The following is a 14,920-nucleotide window of genomic DNA, read 5'->3' as shown; positions in this document are numbered from 1 at the left end:
GGCATAAATATCAACGACAAGGATGCTAAACATATTTTACGTTGTCTACTTCTGCCTACTCACTCTACGCGTGCATCAGACAAACCGCCACTTTCCTACTACGTTTAAGTTTTTCTATTGTCTTGTGAAATTTTATTTTAACTAAATAGTAGTCTTTTATTCAACAATAAAAGCACAACAACTGTCGAAGAGGACGGTAGGTGTACAAGTAATTTCAAATCGATTCAGCATGTCCGACGAGCGAATTGAGAAATGATTGGCTTAACAGCAATCAGCAATGCAGCAAGAACTCTGCTGGTGTTGCAACAAGGCCACGCGCTTCCACAACAGCGCTAATGGAATCTCTCGCGCACTCTATGACGGACTTTGTCTATGAACCCGAAAGTGGATTAATTTTTCAGACATGGTACAGCCGTTATGTACATGTTTTCGAGAAGGAAGCACACTTTTTGGAGGATCATGATCAAGTTGCCTTGTTGTGGAGAAAAATGTCCAAGGCTGTTCACGAGGATTCAGAATTACGTGGTGCAAAAGAACCTCATGGACATGTCCTTAAAAGATACCGCAGAAAAACTCAATAAACTCTTCTGTAAAGTTGAAACTGAGGTCTCTCAACGTTACAAGTGCTTGCAAATTAGCATATTCGACGACAATAACTACAAAGAATTCACAGGCAGAGTGAATTTACAATGCGAACTGTTCAAGCTAAGGGATATTCATGTGAACCAATTCAAATGCTTGATATGTCTTGGGTCTCTAATCCAAATTCAACAACACTTGACTAAAAATTAAATAACACTTGACTAGCTCGTTGACGAAACGTAGAGAATTTTGGATTTAAAAATGGACAACACATTTATTGAACACCAGACTAAGGCATTCGCTGAACGCCATGATTGCGTCATATTTAGCAATATGAATTTCTCTTACGCCTACCTGCAAGAAGAAGTGGACGATGGAAGCAAGGATTTACTTACAATCAACACTCACTAAGGGTTAAACAGGTTTAACCGTCTCACGCCCGGACTAAAGATGGCGCCTGGAGCTTGCCAGCGAATTATGGACCAGTTGTACGCGGTACCAGGATAAATCGTCGAAAAAGTTGAAAATGTTATTTACGACACCTTAATTCAAGTTGAGAACTGACATATCCTTGTGAGAGCTCACACGAACCAAGTTTGAGCTAGAGCTACCGATCAGGAAGACGACACAATACCCGACGGCAAACTTCCTTTGGATACACTACTTGAAGAGTTCTATATGTCCAACTTTTCCAATGAAGATTTTGAAACTCCTTCATCTTTACCACACTACACTCCCAAGGGGATCACATCCAGGTCACCACAGATGATTCAAAGAGGGAGATGTTAGGGGCAACCCTATAGAAATTATAATTTGGCATCAACGTCAAGGACAAGCATGTACATATTTTACGTTTTCTACTACTGCCTTCTCACTCTTCGCGTCCCACAGGCAGACCGACACTTTTCCACTACGTTCAAGTTGTCTTGTGAAATAAAGATTCTTGAATTGTTTTTTTTATAACTAAACAGTAGTCTTTTATTCAACAATAAAATCACAACATTTTTTGATCAGACCTCGTATACTTTGTCGGTAAGGACTTTTTATTTTAGTAATACTTTGAAGGGGACAAGATAGTTATTGATGAATAAATAAATACTTTTTAAAAAAATTTAAAATAACGGATTATACCCACCACCATAGGATGGGGGTATACTAATCTAGTCATTCCAATTGTACCACCTCGATATATTCGTCTAAGACCCCATAAATATATATATTCTTGATCGTCCGACGCTTTGAGTCGATCTAGCCATGTGCGTTCGACCGTCCATCTGTCGAAATCACGATACGACTTCCAACAACTGTCCCAAATACGGTCAAAATCAGTCTATTACATGATATAGTTCCCGATCATCCTTGTACGGTTCCTAGAAGCTTGAATCTTAGCTGGTTTGACAGAAGTTTGGTATGTAGAATAGAATTATGCCCTGCAACTAAATTTATTTTGTATAAATTTTTAGCAGAGTCCATTGTGGTGGGTTCCCAAGATTCGACCCGGCCGAACTTAGCACGCTTTTACTTGTTTTTTGATCAGACCTGTATATCTTTTCAATAAATATTATTTCAGTTATGTTAATTGACAATTAACATGAAATACATTTTTTATTTTTTGCAGGATGTAACTGATACTCGTGGGAATGAATTTGAAGAATTCTGCTTAAAAAGGAAACTTTTAATGGGTATTTTTGAAAAAGGATGGGAACGTCCTTCGCCGATACAAGAAGCAGCAATTCCAATTGCATTAAGTGGAAAAGATATTTTAGCGAGGGCTAAAAATGGTACAGGAAAAACTGGCGCATATTGTATTCCAGTTTTGGAGCAAATCGATCCATCCAAGGATTACATACAGGCATTAATAATGGTTCCAACGAGGGAACTTGCACTGCAAACATCTCAAATATGTATTGAATTGGCTAAGCATCTTGATATTCGGGTAATGGTAACCACTGGTGGCACAATTCTTAAAGATGATATATTGCGCTTGTATCAAAAAGGTAAATATGCAAATATTGCGTTATATAATAACACTGAAAAAATTCAACTTTGTTAAAATAATAAGAAAAATTGAATTGATTATGAAAGAAGAGGAAAAATAGGGATAATAAGGTACGACTGTAAATTATTAAAACACTCTACAATAATATTCGCTTTTATTGTTCCAAGATCTTTAATCGGGAGATCGGTATATATGACAGTTATATCTAAATGTACCCCGATCTTGACCATACTCGATACTGACATTGTCCGAATCTGTCAATAAAGTCACCTTTTATGAGCCAAAACCATAAATCGGGAGGTCGGTATATATGGCAGCTACATCCCAATCTGGATCGATCTGGGCCTTATTAACATAACTAACATAACTTACTTCACCAAATTTCAGCGAAATCGGACAATAAATGCCATTTTTTGGGCCCAAGACTTTAAATCAAGAGATCGGTCTATATGGCAGCTATATCTATATCTGGACCGATTTAAGCCGTATTGAACAAAGATAGGCCTTTCACAACTCACTGTCCCAAATTTCAACGATATCGTATAATAAATGTGGCTTTAAAGGGCAGATGGGTCTATATTATGGGGCTATGTAATGATATTATTACGTTTTTACTGTAGACGCTTTACTTCTAATTAAAACAGTTCGTTTAAATTACTTTACTTTTTTCACATTTCAAGTTATTTTATTTCCCATATTAACTTATCGAATACTTTTACAAGATATCTTATAATTATTGCTATGTTTATATAACTAACTATATGCTATAGTTTCTAAAGATATACTTATTTTATACATTAAATGATCTGAGGTCAAGCCCATTTACAAAATCACTACCTATTTGTGGGAGTAATCCATTATCTTCCAGCGTCCCCGAATAAATGGGTTAAAATCGGGATCAAAACTCATAGTGCTACAACTAACTTAAAACTAAAAGTCCTACACTAAAAACAACATAAAAATAACAACAAAATAAGGCAATTCATTGCAAAACTATTTACAAAGAAATAAAATAATAATAATAAAAAAAGAACAAAATAATAATAAACAATCCATCGATCCAAAGCTATTTACATATATACATTCCTAAGGCCAGTAGGCCGTCATTGATCAATCTTGTATACAGGGTCATTGAAATCCTGCCTCCTATATCTTCTGTGATAATACATTAATACATACACTATCATCAAAAAGCATGTTACTATCGGCCATCGTCAGTTCTTAGGTTATCAAAATATTGGCGGGTCTGGTCCTCAAATCCAAAGAATACTTCAGCATTCTACTCTCAAAAACTTGAAGGCATATGCCAGTGTGTGACTCCCAGATATTTCATAGTCCCATAGTTTGTTATGACTTCATCACCGATCCTTATACAAGGAACGTACGTCCTGGCATTCCCCTAAAGATCATCGTCCTGCATTTCGGGACATTTAGGCTGAGTCGCCATTACGCCACTGCGGTATATACCTCTTGCTGGTCACATCGATGTTTCGTGAATACCCAATCTGGTAACTTCCGATAGGTCCTCTCTAACATACCAAACACATACATAACATGATACTTGAGAGGCCAAAACATCCACTTACATCTATTGAACATAGAAGTTGAGGTGCAATCAAACAAAAGAAACAACAGACATTGTTACGAGTAAGAGATTGACAACAAAGAATAATAACGAAATTATAGGGAATGCTAGAAACAATGTGTGATGCCGTAATAAGAAAACTGTTATAATTTGAAATTTAAAATAACGGAAATTAAACTAAAGGAACATTAAAACTAATAAACCACAAATGTATCACTAACCCCCGCTTAAGCCTTTTCGTCCCGAATAGGCACAGTTACCGTTGAGGCTTACCGCTCTAGATGTCGCATTACCATTTTGACCTTGGACTTTCGTTCTCCTGATATACTGTGTCACTTATTTTGTTGATGACTCCGCAGGAGCCTTCCCAATGTGTTAACAATTTCGGACACAATCTCTTCTTGGAAGCCTTCAGTATTCATCACACGGTTATATCGTTTCTTCATCCAGTTCCTGGGCATTCCTGTTCGACGTAGTATTGATGTGTCCCTACCTTCTTTCCGTAGCCTTCATCAGGTAACTTTAACTTGCTTCCGAACGAAGTCTTAGCTGGTGTATGCGAAGTTGAATCGTGTACAGCTGATATATACGGCAACATGATGCTTCATATCCAAGTTAACACCGAACGCCAATTATAACTTCGTCCACAATATCGGCTACTATAGACACATATTTATCAGATCTATTGGCGATAGCTAAGTCCATAACAACCTTCCACGCCTCTCTCACAACACCACCCAAATAGTAAGTATTTTCTGACTATTGCAATATGAGGCTCAAATAAGAGGGTTCTTAAAGTGGAACACGGATCCGATATATATTTTCAAGGCCAACTCACTTAATGGCCGCCCATCCCCCAAAACACCCCCAAGCCGGTCATGTTTGCCGGCTGTGAAAATATAGGCTTCAAATTAAAGGCAAATTAAAGGTATGTGGGAGTAGACCACGTATCTGATATCAACATTAGGGGCCAACTAGCGGACGTCCCACTACCATAACAACCCCCCAAATAGGACGTATTTGCTCACCAAGACAATTTGGGTCTTAAAGAGAGGGGAACTAAATATTCATAGTTTTAAGGGCCAATACCCCAAACCGGACATATTTGCTGACTTTTGCAATAAGGAGTTCAAATGAGATTAGAAAACAAATTTGATATCCAATTTTGAGCGTAATGACAATATGGGGTTCAAATAAATCATATATAGATATATGAGAATAGAGCACGGTGCAATATGGGGTTCAAATAAATGATATATAGATATATGAGAATAGAACACGTTGCTAATATATTTTCCGGGCTTCACGTTTGGGGGACCACCCCACTCCCCAAAACACCCCTAAATCAGGCATATTTATAGAAGAAATTGGGGGGTAGAGAAAGAATTGATAACCACTTTCCGGACCATATTTCTGGGGGTCTACCCCTTTCCCAAAACACCCCACAAACAGCAATTTTTTACTGACCATCGCAATATGGAGCTCAAATAAAGGTATTTGAGAGTAGAATAGGAATTTGATATCCAAATGTAGACCATGTATGTGGCTCAAATAAAAGGTATTTGAGATTAGAAAACGAATTTGATAACCTATTTTCGGGCCATGTATTTGGGGGGCGCCTCATCCTGTAAACTCCTCACAAAACCAATTGTAATATGGGGTTTAAATAAATGGTATTTGAGAGAAGAGCACGATGCTGATATTTTTTAAGGGCCAAATATCTGGGGGACCACCTCTCCACCGAAAACACCACTAAATCAGACATCATGAGAATATCGGGCTGAAATGAAGTATTTTAAGAATGGAGTACACCTTACATCCAAACTGAAATTCGTAGACCAATATAGATCATATGGGATTCAGATAAAGGCACTTATATTGTTAAACTGTTAGTCAAGCGATATACTATTTTCGTAGCATGGTATTTCACTAAAAGCTCTTTAATTGTCGAAAAGAAATATTCCAAGGATACTTTTGTTTCATATAAAATAAAAAAAGGCGCAGCGGAGCGGGCCCGGGTTAGCTAGTATCCAATAAACGAAATCAATGTTGGTTTGGTAATAAAAGGAGAAAAAGGATTACCAGAATTGCTCCTGATATGCAAGATTTTACACATATTGCCAGAATCATTTGAAATATTCAAATCAAGTTGATGCTCACACGAGGTAAAAATAAGTCGTTAGATGAACTTCTTATGCAACTTTGTTTATTTAAAAAATTTTAAAAAATCTGAAGCCACGAACACGGAAAGACATGAAGCCTGGTTCTGAATTAGAAGTGGAAACATAAGGGAGAGATGATATTTGACACTACTGCATGAAAATGGGACATTGGATTAAAGACTGCAGAAAGAGGATAGCTGATGGAAAGCCAACTCAAAAGGAAACAAGGCTGAGAAGACAGTGAAGTTGTATGATTTTTTTTGTATGCTCTTTACATGACAGAAACGCCTCAAGTAAATTTTATTCCACAATAGAAAAGTGCAAGCTAGATGTCAATGGAGAAACAATTCTATATGGCGACGGGAGCCAAATGGAACTTTATATAGAATATATTTTGTATTGTGTGCTTATATTTCTGTAGACAATTCAAAACACCAAAATAAACGGCATGTAAAGAAGAAATTAGAAAAGGAGATGGGAATTCGAGTAAAGAACAACAATGAAATCTGTGAGCTTTGCATTTTTGGTAAGTCGTCAAGATTACCATTTGGAAGACGTGAGACTGCAAAAGCTCCAGGAGAGTTAATATGGACAGATGTTTGTGAACCCTTTTCCTCTTTATTTAGAGTTAATACAATAAATATCTTGTCGTTTATAAAGACGATTACACAAAATTTCGTTATAGATATATTGCGAAGAATAAACCTGATGTAAAGAATACATTGGTAGAAATGGTCAGATCTCAACGACACACAGTTAAAACATTGCTTAGTGATGCAGAAGTGAAGAAAATTCTTGCAAAACATGGAGATAGTCAGCGGTTTACCGCTCCATATACACCTCAGCAGAACGGTGGTGCTGAGAGAGAAAATAGAACCATTGTAGAGATGGCAAGAACATTTATGAACTCAAACAAGAACGTTGAATTCCCTGTGTACAGTACGATTGTACTGTAATTGTAGAAAATAGTGTCAGTGATGAGATGGTAATGATGGCAATGATGATGGATTTCGTTTGTCCAACCGAACGTCCGCCAAGATATTCAGACGCTGTTGTTAGTGAAGAGAAAATCAATTGGATACAAGCCATGAAACCAGAGATAAATTCATTGATTGAGAACAAAACCTGGGTACTCACGAATCTTCCCAAAAGGGCAAAGGCACTTCCCTAGTAATGGGTATATTGTATGAAAACGAAATCAGATGGCAGAATTCAGATGAAAATTACAATGCAATTCTGCTTGTAAAATGATTTAAACAAAAGGAAGGCGTAGATTGTGCTGAAATGTTCTGTCCAGCAACAAGAATGTTATGTATACGCTCTGTTCCAAGTATTGCTTAATTCCCTGGGAGTTTATTCCCTACTCCCTTTACCCCTATTCTGAATAACAATTTAGTAGGAGTTTGTTACCTACTCCCTTTTTCCTTTTTCTAAACAAACTTCGAAAAAGGAAAATACCTCCCAGGGGAAAAAGTAGCTATTCTAAATCGAAATAAAAGGGAGAATGAGACGATAAAACTTTGGAAAAAAATCCCCCAAACAAATGAAAGGGAGATAGGACAAAAAAATTGTCAATTTAATTGTTTTATAAAAAAATGGTACCAGTTCTTACTATTTACGAACAATTTAAAATGTACAGAATTTTTTTTCACTTTTTCATCAAAATCAAGTAGAAAATTTGTTAGGTTCTTCCTTGTCTTGAACGATCCGGTAGATTCATCCACCTTTATTCCTTTTGGCAAGGGAAAACTCCAACATGCAGGATGTGTGCCCAATTCCCGACAGGGGATAGCTGGCAGCATCACACAGGCTGGAACATTGAGCTCCGATTTGTGTAGTGCTCATTGGTCTCGCGAAAAGCTTAGCTGCGCGCTACCGGGCGCGTCCACAGGTTGTGGGTAGTGGAATGCTCCATACGTAGTAGCTGCAACTGCAGTCGCGGACAATCATCGGTATCGAACGGAGAGTCTCAGTGAGAGGTCGGGCGGAACCGGCTCTTGCACAAATACTGAGTGCCTATGACAAGGCGATTTAATGGCGCCTTTAAATAACCAATGACCAACCTGTTCCCGCGGCGATCGGTCCTTTGGACCGGAAGGAACTCGACGTGAATCGCCACATCCACATGAAAATGTGGCTTCAACAACAGGACACAATTAATCTATATATCTGTCCACCAGACCACTCTGGAAGCATCTAATTGTTGGATGATGACGGAAAGTTGTTATCACAACATAGAAATATGGTGACAGGCTGGTAGGCCATAATTTTGTACTATTAAAAACAAAAATTAAAACAAACACTACAAAATCAATTCTAAACATGTTTGTAAACTTTTTAGCAACCCTTATAAATTAGTTTTGCGCATTTTTTCGTTTAATGTTCATTTTTTCCAAGAAATAATATATGATGCCAGGTACAAGATCAGATTTGGCATATAATGTCGGTTATCTATCAAGATACCTTGACAACTACACTGGTGAATATATTCAGAGCCTCAAGCGGGTATTCAAATATATCGCTGGTTCCATAGATGTTTTAATAGTTTACAATAAAGAAGGACCCAAGATATTAGAATGTTATAGTAATACTGACTAAGTTGGATGTGTCAGTACAGGACGATCTACCATAGGTGATGTTGTAACCTATGCAGGTAGAGCTTTATATTTGATGAGTCAACGACAACCAACAGTGTCCACTTCAACAACTGAAGCGGAAATAATAGCTGCAAGTAAAGCCGCAAAAGAAGTAATATGGCTTAAACGACTTTTCAAGGACACAATAAATTATAAGGACATTCTAATAACAAAGATTGATATAATGGCTTCAATTCGTCTATCAAAGAACCCAGACTTTCGAGCGGAGAGTCTCAGTGACAGACCAGACGGCACTGGCTCTTGCAATAATACTGAGTGCCGTCGTAAAAATCTAAGAAGGAATGGCCATGTCCGTGTTCTTGTAGCTGTAGCCTCATTTGGATGTGGAGGTGGCGATCCTCGTCAAGCTTCTGTAGGCGAGCAAGCTTGTTCCGGTCCAATAGACCGATCGCCGCGGGAACATGGTGGCCATTGGTTATTAAAAGGCGCCAGTAACTCGCCTTGTCATATCGAGTATCACAGGCACTCAGTATTTATGCATAGCCGGTTGTCCGATCTCTCACCGTTACCGCTTCTCCTATGAAGCATCCCACTATCCGCAACCCCGATAGCTCACAGCTAAGCTTTTCAGGAAAGCAATGAACACCACACAAATCGGAGCTCAAAGTTCCAACCCGTGTGGTGATTATAGTTATTCCGTTCCGGTGGTTGTTGTTGTAGCAGTTTATTGTGTACTATCTTTCGTCTGCTTGATTCTGTTGAGTGTCAAGACCCAGGAACTCCGCGACTAAGATGGGGTGCGTCCACAGGGATCTGGGTCTGAGTCGAGTGGGTCTGGCCGGGCAGTTAAACAGGTGACGTGTATCGTGCGGTCCCTGGTTACAATCGGGACATACATCTTGCACGTCGGCATCAATCCTAGCTCTGTGGGAATTGAGGCGGCTGCATCTGCCGGAACGTAATTGAGCCAGAACCACTCTGGTTTGCCGGGGGAGGTCGATTTCTTCAGGTGAAATGGGTGGCGGTCGTTCTCCAAGGACTACATTCACCCGGTAGCCAATTAACGCGTCTGCTACCGTGTCTGCATGAATGTTGTTCAGACCCGCTCTTGTAGCGCTGGACCTCACGCTCTAGATCGTGTAGATCTACCTTAAGGCATCTGGGCGGTGGGTATCTATCCACAAGATGATGATTTGGATGATTTCTGCGATAACAGCCCAAAAGGTATTGCTTAGACAGCATGTAGTTATGTCTTCGCACTGGTAGGATCTTTGTCTCCTGATGGAGGTGGTCCACATGAGAACTAAGGAGACAGCCCGTCGCAGTTCGGAGGGCGGCATTCTGACAGATCTGAATATTATTCCACTGCGTGTCACAAAGTTGACGTGACCACACTGGCGCTGCATAACTTACCACAGACCGGCCAATTGCTTTGTATACGTGGTCAACAAGGTTTCTTTGTCTGCACCCCAAGTGCTGCCAGCGAGTGACTTGAGGACCTTGTTTCTACTTTTGACTTTATTGCAGATTGCTGTGGCATGTGGGGAGAAAGTGTAGGAGCTGTCAAATGTGACGCCAAGTATTTTGGGAGACTTGATGGTCGGAATCATTTCTCCATCGACCATCACAGTCAGGTCAGAATTCACCTCACGCGTATTTGTAGTGAACAGTGTGGCTGAAGATTTAATGGCGGATGCCGTTCCGGTGGTAGTATCACACCGTGGTATATTGTCTGCTTTACTGGTGAAGTGCGCCAGGTTCCACTAGCCGACAGGCGATTAGGGCTTGTGAGGAGGGCATCTAGTTGGAGTCTTGAATCATCGAATGACCGCACGATGCACGTCTACTACTGTTTATCTGCCCAGCCAGACCAACTCGACTCAGACCTATATCTCTGTGGACGCAGTATTGATTTGATTTATTTGTTCGTTTTCATATACAACAAAATCACAATAGTCTTATAAATAAGGTACACGAAGTTAAAATAGTATAGAACAATTGTTCTGGATTATTTATATTCGTTATAAAAATATAAATAATCCAGAAAAAATTACAAAATTAGTATTTTATTTTGCAATACCAAAGCCTAAATGGCCAAAACAGTTATAGTTATTGTATACCTAATCAAAAATTCTTTTATGATATGATTGGCTTCCCAGCCAAAACAAATAATGCTATAAGAGGAAAAAAATTACCTTATTACCGACTCGACTCCGAGCACTTAATAATTTAAAATTTTTTTAAGAAAATGTTTGAAAAAAAATTTAAACTTAAAACAAAAATTTAATATTAAAACAAAAATTTGATCTTAAAACAAAAATTTGATCTTAAAACAAAAATTTAAATTTAAAATAAAAATTTTAAAAAAGTATTCTTTTTATTTCTTAAGCCAACTTGCTTTAAAAAAATTTATTGGCTATGACAGAACATTTGTCTCATTAGCCGAAGGTAGAATAGCGTTCCAAGCGCCTCGATCTTCTGCGCTCCTTTACAATTTCTGACACTACGTTTCGAAGTGTCTTCCATCACTTGATCACTCCATCGGGCTCTTGGCCGTCCCGGTTTGTGTGCACCATCGTGATCGCCTTCAAAAGACTTCTTCGCTGGAGCTTCTTGATTCATTCTGACAACATGACTTAGCCAACGCAACCGTTGCGTTTTGATACGTGTAACTATGCTAACATCGTCATACAGCATCATACACAGACACCAATAAAAAATGTTTATTTTTTACTTTTGACTATTTTAACTTGGGACTTTCATCACTGTTTCAAAATTTGTATACGTGGCCACTCAAAATTCTTTCGATTATCTGTCGTAGACACTAAAACAAATTGCTTTCGTCAAATTTTTATACAAAATTTGTATTAATTGCTAAAGTAATGCTATGTCTACTTTGACTCATTTTGCGTATGTCGTTTTGAAAAACATATTACCCGTTCACACTTGTTGGGATTTTTTGGGACTAGTATTTTTTCACACTCCAATAAAAATGTTTTGGTGCCTCTTAACAGAAGCGTGCATTTCGATAGATTTTTATCAAAACATTAATCCGCACCATGCCACTATAGACGTATACCTAAGCCGGTAATCGGCTAATTGGGCGCTCTGAAAAATAAAAAGTATCATTGAAAAGGAGCATTTGAAGCTAGGAATTCCGTGCTAGTTACAAAATCTTAATTTTTTCCATACCACTCCCCTAAGTCGGTTCATGTCTGGTATTGTGTCCCCACCTAAGTACCTGTGTCTTTTAACCGCGAAAGATAATATTAATTAGATAATACTATGTTCAGACCAAAGCAAACGACTCGTTTTCCCTTTATGTGCAAACGATTCGATTTTCCTTTAAATTTATAAGAGAAAAACGACTCATTTACCACAAAAACGAGCCATTCAAAGCACGTGAGCCCAAATAAATGCCTAATTTGTGCTAAAGGCTGTATCATGACCTGTCAAATTTTGCTATTGTTAAAGTTGCACGCATAGTGTGATACGAATGAAACTACTTAAGAAAATCACATTTCAAAAAGCACATGTTAATTTTTCGATTAGAGCGGTGCTCTATTTCTTCTGAAAAAACAAAAAGAAATCAGCCCAAATTAAATTGTTATCACAACTTTATGCTTGGCCATCTTTCTCACAACTGTAACAATTTTAAGCATTAAAATATGAGCTGTTGTCAAAATTTTTAGGTTATGTTATACAAATATTGGGTTGCCTAAAAAGTAATTGCGGATTTTTTAAAAGAAAGTAAATGAATTTTTAATAAAACTTAGAATGAACTTTAATCAAATATATAATTGCCATTTTGTTCGATAACCTTTTGCCATCTTCCTGGCAAATTTCCATTCCACGCTCATAGAACTTCTGGCCTTCATCTGCAAAAAACTGAACCAAGTGCGTTTTTGTAGCCTCATCATTGCCAAAAGTTTTACCATTTAAGGAGTTCTGCAAAGATCGAAATAAATGGTAGTCTGATGGTGCAAGGTCAGGACTATATGGGGGATGCATCAAAAGTTCCCAGCCAAGCTTACTCAGTTTTTGGCGAGTGACCAAATATGTGTGCGGTCTAGCGTTGTCCTGGTGGAATATGACACCTTTACGATTGACCAATTCTGGTCGCTTCTCCTTGATGGCTGTATTCAATTTGTCCAATTGTTGACAGTAAACATCCGAATTAATCGTTTGGTTCCTTGGAAGCAGCTCAAAATATACCACACCCTTCCAATCCCACCAAACAGACAGCATAACCTTCTTTTCGTGGATATCAGCTTTTGTAGTGGTTTGAGCTGGTTCACCATGCTTGGACCATGATTGTTTTCGACTAACGTTGTTGTAAACAATCCATTTTTCATCTCTAGTTATGATTCGTTTTAAAAACGGATCGAATTCATTGCGTTTAAGGTGCATATCACAAGCGTAGATTCGGTTTGTTAAATGAATATCTTTCAATACATGTGGTACCCATATTAAAATTGACGCCAAACAAACAAATGTAAACAAAATTTCGCGCACTTTTTTTCTAAAGCAAGCTAAAAGTAACAGCTGATAACTGACAGAAGAAAGAATGCAATTACAGAGTCACAAGCCGTTGAAAAAATTTGTCAACGCCGACTATATTACTACTATATTACCGACAATTACTTTTTGGGCAACCCAATATAACATACTAGTGTGAAAGCAAACATGATGATAAATTAATATTTTTGAGGCACATAATGATGCATAAAGAGTAACAAAGTGGTCTAATTGATTCAAATTTCAATAAAAACCCCGTAAGTTCTGGTATTGACTGTAACTTGTACGAATATTAAAGGATTTCTTCCAAACTTCAAAAATTCTGGGTAGAAAATGCGGTTTTTGTGTGTTGAATGCCTTCAATCGGTAATCAGGGCTATGTGGCAGCTGCATACAAATATGGTCCGATTTAGTCCATACTCAGATGTTGAGAGTTCTATGCAACTCACTGTAACAGCGAATATGGGTAGTGAAGCGAATTTTTGGGCTGAAACATTTAAATCGGGAGATCCCTTTATCCAAACTCGACGCGGCGACTCGGTTGTTCTTTGAAATCGGGGCAAAATCATGACTTTCTGAACTCAAGATTTTTATCGGGAGATTGGTATAAATGGTGCTCCATCAAGATATAGACTTTGGACATAAGGCTATAGAGTGATTTCGACAAAAAGACGGACGGACATGTCTAGATCCCATATGAATAACGATGGTCTAGTACTTTGTAGCGTTGAAAAAATGTCTTATGCCACATTTATGGCTTGTAAAACATTTGGTAGGTTTGGTTGTTTTTTGGTTTGGTAGGATTTTTCTTAAAATTTTGTAGGAAATAATATTCATAAGTGGGAACACGGGTCATAACACAAGAACATATATGTTGAATGATAACAGCTTAAATAAACACAACCTTAACACACCTTAACTTATACTCATTAAACAAAGCTACATTAAAACCTTAATAGGCTAATAATGCTTTGAATACGGTTTTTGGTGCAAATACTTATAAGTGGTTATTGTAGCCACATTTTCCTCGTCAAGCTCCTGTGTGAGCAATCTCGTTCCGGTCCAAAGGACCGAACGCATTTCTGTGAATACGGCTTTGAGTAGTTTATAAATAGCAAAGTAGACAAAATTTTGATTAAATTTGCCATTACTATATTTTGGGTAATGATTGTAATAATAAATAATGGACCTTGTTGGAGTTTGACATGGGTCACTGCCTCCACGTATAAAAATTGGACAATCCCATGACATTCTGTGTACCGGATTGACCTGATGGAACCCTCCGTCAGCCAGGGTTTGCCGCCTCAGTTTACGTGTTCGTCTATTCGTCTTGGGAGAGTCACATTCTGGAGTGCCTTCTCCGCACGCTTTTGGTTCGTGCCGGGATTTAAGAGAACCCAGGACCCTGGTTCTGTTAGGTTTGCCAGAACCGCCTCCATCATAGGTTGGTGAGATGTAACCGGTGGATGGAGTGGGT

General features: G+C 38.3%; 1 protein-coding gene across 1 annotated transcript in view; it reads left to right on the top strand.

Moving 5' to 3' along the window:
* The window catches only part of LOC106094071 (ATP-dependent RNA helicase me31b), an 89,110-nt gene that overhangs the window by 43,434 nt on the left and 30,756 nt on the right, over positions 1–14,920 (top strand). The window contains exon 4 of the mRNA XM_059365042.1: positions 2,201–2,579. Coding sequence (XP_059221025.1) covers positions 2,201–2,579 — 379 coding nt within the window. The remainder of the gene's footprint in view (positions 1–2,200; positions 2,580–14,920) is intronic.

Source organism: Stomoxys calcitrans, chromosome 3 (assembly GCF_963082655.1).
Source record: "Stomoxys calcitrans chromosome 3, idStoCalc2.1, whole genome shotgun sequence".
Lineage (NCBI taxonomy): Eukaryota > Metazoa > Arthropoda > Insecta > Diptera > Muscidae > Stomoxys > Stomoxys calcitrans.
This window is presented reverse-complemented; position numbering and strand designations above follow the sequence as displayed.